This window comes from Betta splendens, chromosome 2 (genome assembly GCF_900634795.4).
Source record: "Betta splendens chromosome 2, fBetSpl5.4, whole genome shotgun sequence".
NCBI lineage: Eukaryota > Metazoa > Chordata > Actinopteri > Anabantiformes > Osphronemidae > Betta > Betta splendens.
This window is the reverse complement of record NC_040882.2, coordinates 9,948,477-9,955,269: the sequence shown is the minus strand read 5'-3', so window position 1 is coordinate 9,955,269 and position 6,793 is coordinate 9,948,477. Positions and strand designations below refer to the sequence as shown.

Genomic DNA, 6,793 nt, shown 5'->3' with positions numbered 1-6,793 from the left:
GTTGAATGGACGTGAACAGGAGAAGCTGCTTTCAGACTCGGAGCCTAGTAAAGTTTTCCCTACTAGAAGCACATTTTCAGTGTTTAGAGAACCTGTGTGGGTCTGTGTTTTTGTCGCAGCTCTGCTACAACAGGCTCCTGGCGTCTGTGTCCTTGGCCGACTATCAGTACGTTGCTGTGCCGTTCGTAACAGTTAGCAATACCGTTCATCATCGGACCAAAATATCTCGTTAGACTCTGAATGTAGCACAGTCCATGTGCTGCTTTGTAGCTGTTGCAGTGAACGAGTAGGTCTTATTCAAGCTGCCGTTTTTAGCGCCTTCCGGGCTCATGTGTGATAGAGACCAACTGGGACGACGCTTAGCAAGTGTCAACAAATGAAGCAAACTTTGGACTTTTGCCCAGTTTGGCATTTCATTTTTCCTCAAAATCAATTTAATACTGCTGGCACTGGTGTTCTTTTATAATGAGGCCGGTCATTTTTACACAGTCCCTAAATATTACAACAACAAGAACAAACATTTGTAAAACATGTTTCTGTGCATCTTGCTTGAGCCGCTGAGGTTTGAGGAGGAGGGCAGCGTTTCCTGCGCTCTACCCTTCTGCTTAAATTACACGTTGGACGAGAGGAGTATGATCTATCTTTAGTGCTACCCACGGGAGACACATTACCTAACTCACACTCTATCAGGCCACAGAAATAGGACTTACCACTATATGAGCCTATCGATCCAGACACATTTGACGTTTTGTACTGAAACAGACGCAGTCATGGCGAAAAAGCGCTCCGTGCAAATTGACACCACTTATCTAAAAGAAAATGGAAATTGCAGTGAAAAAGTGTTATTATCCCGGTGATTGAAAGTGTGTGTTTAATGGAAACACGCACACACTCTCACAGACACAAGCAGCTGGACAATAATACACCCAATAAGGACAAGGCTGAGTTCTGCTGATTGGTGAGTGGTTGTCACCTGTTTCTGTTCACAGCTGCTTTACTCAAACGTCTCTGCTCCATTTTTAGCTTTTGCCCTCTTAAATATTGCAGTTTTGTGATAAAACTTTCTAGTGACTTAGATTTTAGTGCTTAAGCGTTCCAAACATAACTATAACTACTTTAATTTATACTCTTGTATTTTCAAAAATGTTTGCTTGTTTCAGATTCAGACTGAGTTACTCCAATAAGTACTTTGTTTTTACTGTTAGATGTGACCTACGAAGCAGAAACAAACAGATTTACTGTCATAAGACATAATCTGAAACTAAGATCTTCATGTTTTACACGTGACGGCGCTCGCTCTAAATATCCTCAAGTCATACGTGCGGCCTTTCGAGAGCTTTGTGTGCATTGTCTCCACTATTAGCCGGACACATGACACTGTGCGAGCTGAATCATGGTGGCATATCTCCAGCCCAGTTGCTTCCTTCAGTCTGCGACAGCAGCTGCTCGGGCCGAGGCCTGCGCTGCTCTGTGATCCGGCCCAGTCGGATTCCACCGGAGCTGCAGCGGGCAGGGGGCAGAGGAGCTATATTTAGGCCGGGGCAGGATTAAATTGCAGGGGCTTCACACCGGGACCCTTTCCTCTGCTCTGCCTTTTCCAGCCAGGACCGACTGCCCAAAGGACTCGCGTCCAACGGCTCTTTCCTCTTCCACAAACCCTTCGGATCACCCGCCGTTTCACCTCCCACTCACCATGGACCCCAACGCCATCAAGGAGGAGCTGCGTCTGTTTCAGAGCACCCTGCTCCAGGATGGGCTGAAGGAGCTTCTGAATGAGAACAAGTTTGTGGACTGCACCCTGAAGGTAGGTGACCGCAGCTTTCCTTGCCATCGGCTGATCATGGCTGCCTGCAGTCCCTATTTCAGGGAGATTTTCTTCACAGAGGATGGGAAGGAGGTGGAGAACACCAAAGAGGTGATCTTGGAGGATGTCAACCCCTCCACCCTGGACTTGATCATCCAGTACCTCTATTCTGCCGAGATCGACCTCAATGACGATAACGTGCAGGACATAATCGCTGTAGCGAACAGGTTCCAGATTCCTTCCGTCTTCACCGTTTGCGTCAACTACCTTCAGAAGAAGCTGTCTCTGGCCAACTGCATGGCCATTTTCAGGATGGGCCTGGTGCTCAGCTGCCCCAGGCTGGCGGTGGCCGCGCGCAACTACATCGCAGACCGCTTCGAGCTCCTGCACAAAGGCGAGGAGTTCCTCAAGCTCGCGCCCCACGAACTGTTTGCCGTGATCGGCGGGGACTCGCTGAACGTGGAGAAGGAGGAGCTGGTGTTTGAGGCAGTCATGTCCTGGGTCCGCCACGACAGGGACAAGCGCGTCAAGGTCCTGAAGGACGCGTTCAACTGCATTCGCTTCCGTCTTCTGCCGGAGAAGTATTTCAAGGACAGAGTGGAGACGGATGACATCATCAAGGCTGACCCGGAGCTTCAGAAGACGATCCAGGTCGTCAGGGATGCCTACAAGGGGAAGCTCCCAGACAAACCCGCGAGGAAGGAGGGTGAAGATAAGGAAGGGGCCGAGGAGGAGGACAGCCTGTTCCCCGGCTTCCTGAACGACAACCGCAGACACGGCATGTATGCGCGGGACTTCATCCTCATGATCAACGACACGGCGGCGGTTGCGTATGACGTGAGCGAGAACGAATGCTTCCTGGCGGCCATGTCGGAGCAGCTGCCCCGCAACCACGTCAGCCTGGTGACGCAGAGGAACCAGCTGTACATCATCGGTGGACTCTTCGTGGACGAGGAAAATAAGGACGTGCCTCTGCAGTGTTACGTCTACTTGGTGAGTAGCGTTTCACCGGAAATCATTTGACTCCCTTATTATTAGGGAATCTGCTGAACAAGAAGAACTGAGCTCAAATGGCCTAAACCCACTTTGGCAGAATCATTTTTGTATATTTTATTCAGCCGTTGCCCACGTTGCGTGCAGCCATTTTGCCAACACTTTGTTGATAAGTTATTTTTAGCTGGTGTGAGCAGTTCTGTGCGTTTTAAGCCAAATGGTGAAACCTCTTATGATGATACACATACCTGAGAATCAGCCGCAATCGAAATTCACACTTTTCCTGAAAATGTTAAATGTTAAAACCTCATAAACTCAAAAACCTGAAGCAGGAGAAACATCCAGCAGTGGATGATCTGAACAGGCGCATTGGTTGAATTAATAAATGACTGATTAATTATTCAAAGTATGTGCATTGGTTCCCGTGGGCTGCGACAGTCACAGGCAGGTTTTCAGTTCAGCTCAGTTCTATATTTAACATACAGACATGGGGGGTGTCAAGAAGACAACTATTAATGGTATTTCCCAACATCTTCTATTATAATTCTATTAATGTATAAGTGGTAAATTATGTAACACGGTGTTAGCATTAGCTATGTTAGCTATGGCAACAACAGATATGAATAGGCTGGTTTTATGAATCTCAAACCATAAAGGATTCAGAGGAAAAGTCAGAACATGTTGACATTCATTATTGCTGGCAGCAGCTAGTGGATTACGTTTCCCACGTTGCCCATCACTATGCAGTGATCCTGGCCTTGAATACTGACGTTTTACAGCATAATCAATACACTTCTGTGAGTCATCCCTGCTTTATGGGAAGATAAAGAGCTAAAGGGTGCTAAGAGGGGGCTTCCTCCACTCTCCTCCATCTTTTAACACAGTTGGATCCTCTGACCTCTGACTGGGTGGCCATGCCGCCCATGCCTTCTCCACGGTGCCTCTTCAACATCGGAGAGAGCGAGAACCTGCTGTTTGCCGTGGCCGGGAAAGACCTGCAGACCAACGAGTCCCTGGACTCCGTCCTGTGCTACGATGTCGAGTTAGTGCTATTACTTGCCTCTTGGCTTTCACATTCTCCATCTCCGTCTGAGTCTGAGTCTGTCTGTTGATGTTTCAAGATGTCAGGTGATAATTGAGCTCCGGAGATCAACAGAATTGTTTCCTTTAAGCAACGTTAAAAAGAAACACGATGCTTAGACGTAATTATTTGTGGTTTGATGTGATCGCACCATCTTAATCAACTCGGGTGTTTCTTCAGTAATTATACAGCTGTGTTTCCTTAATTTGCTGTCAGAACCTCCAGGTTGATTTAGTCCTGCCAGACACGTGTCTGAGGGTCTGAGTGAGACAGCAGCAGCCTCCAAACACCATCAAATGTGTTCACCTGGTTTCAAACCAAGACTTAAACATCCTCTGTTTAGGAAAATGAAGTGGACCGAGACCAAAAAGCTCCCACTGAAGATCCACGGCCACGCTGTCATCTCCCACAAAGGAGCCGTCTACTGCATCGGAGGAAAAACAGATGACAAGTGAGTGCGTGAGCATGTGCACGTGAGGGCACCTGCAGCTGTTCGCGCTCCGTCATCCGGCCCGGCCGCAGGGCAGCGCCGCCCGACGCAGACGACACTTACTGTGCTGCAGGTCACGACTGCTGCAATAATGGAAAAGCCTGGTCCTGGACACTTTACAGCCGGGACACAAGCGCTGCTTAGTTTCTGTGTCTGAAAGCCAAACATCGAGCGTAACATGCTGGGACCTTCAATATCACATAAATAAAACATAAAAGGTCCGGAGAAGATGGGATTTCATTTAATTTCAGATCTCCTAGGCCAATTCACGTGTGTCTTGATACTCGGCAGCTGCCAGTGGACCACTGTGTTAATTATTAAGCCGTAACAGGTGTGTTTGCGCTGCACAGACTTTCATCTGCGTCTGTGTTTCAAGAAAGCCGTCATTACAGCGAGTGTTTGAACGCAGCGTGCAGCTAATCAATCAGGGAGGAAACCATTAATGCTGCCACAAAAGGAAGGATGTGAAAGGAAGAGGAAATCTGATTAATGCGGCTTCTCTTCAAACACGCAGGAAGGAAAACACACGATATTAACCAGGTTATATTAAATTAAGAGTTTTAAGAGATTCAGTTGATTTGATTAGATGCTTCATGCTGAAACGCATTGTCAGCTCGCGTTGTCTCTTTCAGTTGCGACGACACATCACGCGCACACATCATCAGCAAATTCTTCTCGTCTCCGCAGCAAAGCGCTGAACAAGGTGTTTGTGTACAACCACAAGCAGTCCGAGTGGAGGGAGCTGGCAGCCATGAAGACGCCCAGAGCCATGTTCGGCGCCACCATCCACAACGGCAAGATTGTGGTGGCCGGAGGGGTCAACGAGGACGGCCTCACTGCCACGTGCGAAGCCTTTGACTTCACGACGCACAAGTACGAGTGACTTTGAATGCAGTTTTGTTTCGTTAATAATAATAGTCAGTGTTCAGGGTTTCCTATACACCACGAATGGACAGAACCTACAGACAGGACAGCGCTGCGCCTCACCCGTGACCTTTCTGTAACGCTGCCTTCTCAGGTGGGAGCCCTTCGTGGAGTTCCCCCAGGAGAGGAGCTCCATCAACCTGGTGAGCAACGGCGGCTCCCTCTACGCTGTGGGCGGCTTCGCTATGGTGGAGATGGAGAACAAGGAGGTGGCTCCCACAGAGGTCACTGATGTCTGGCAGTAAGTACGGGACCCGAACTAAAATGTTTCCCCCGGCAACGGCCATCGCTGCCGATGACTCACCTGTGTGTGTGTGTGTGTGTGTGTGTGTGTGTGTGTGTGTCCTCAGGTTCGAGGACGATAAGAAGCAGTGGAGTGGTATGCTGAGGGAGATGCGTTACGCTGCCGGTTCGTCCTGTGTGTCCATGCGCCTCAACGCCGCCAGGATGCCCAAACTGTAGACAGAAGCCTTTTTCTCCCTGTGATTCTTAACCCCCCCCCCCCTCGCCATCAACACCTACTGACACCCCCAGGCGAGCTGCCTCTGTCTCATCCTCTACACTCCGATGCCTGTGTGCTGAGTTGATCTTTGACATTACACTTTCTCTGATTTTTATCTGTACTACAAACACTTGGTTCTGCCGCTGCATCTAAGAGTGAACCATCCCCGCAGCATTTTAAAACGAAGCCACCATTTAGATTGATCTATGAAGCTCTGTTTACATCGTTTCTAGCTCTTCTTTTGTAAAATAAACATTTGTAATCTTCCTGCGCTGCTTGACGTTGTCTGATCTACAGAAATGTGACATTACGGAGGCTCCCTCCACGTGCTGAGCACCAGCGGGAGGAGACGGGACGTGCAGCTCTAGCCTCTGTTGCTGGAGTTAAAATAGGGAAGCGGAACGCGGCTAATCGTGGGCGTGTTTCTGTCCAGCAAACACATTAAAATCCCAAACATGACTCTCTATGCAATATATTCATGCTGAATCATGGCTGTTTACACCATTTTTTAACACTTGCATTACAGGATAATGGCTCGGGAAATAATGTCACTGCACCTCCGCACTGCATCAAAACAAAAGTCTAAAATGTCAGGTACAAACATTGACACTTAAAATAAATACAGTAGTAATAGTTAGGAGTTAGCAAAGTGCATTTCTACAACTTCTACAATTTCTTCTGTCCTGCCTGCTGTGAAGAGCGATGACAGGTAATGTCAAATAAAAAGCTTTGATGATGAACAAACTGTAAATATAGAGTCAATTACTGTATGCGTGAAATATTTACTGCAAACAGTTAAACAGAAAGGAAGAAAATGACAGAAAAGGCCAAACTAGACAAATATACCAAAAAATAGTTAATAATAAAGTGACAGGTAAGTTGTGCTGTAACAATTACACCTATTGAGGGATATAGTGAACTAATACTGTATATATATTACAAGATGTTACATAAATCAACATTCATGGCTGCTATGCTTGAATATAATTTTTTAAATTT

General features: G+C 47.5%; 1 protein-coding gene across 1 annotated transcript; it reads left to right on the top strand.

Moving 5' to 3' along the window:
• The first annotated feature begins 1,576 nt into the window (after positions 1 to 1,576).
• Positions 1,577 to 6,061, top strand: LOC114851212 (kelch-like protein 41b). Its single transcript, XM_029142895.3, has 6 exons — positions 1,577 to 2,797; positions 3,682 to 3,839; positions 4,222 to 4,329; positions 5,056 to 5,241; positions 5,387 to 5,533; positions 5,643 to 6,061. The coding sequence occupies exons 1-6, from the start codon at positions 1,694 to 1,696 to the stop codon at positions 5,752 to 5,754; spliced, it is 1,815 nt and encodes a 604-aa protein (XP_028998728.1). The 5' UTR covers positions 1,577 to 1,693; the 3' UTR covers positions 5,755 to 6,061.
• The last annotated feature ends 732 nt before the right edge of the window (positions 6,062 to 6,793 follow it).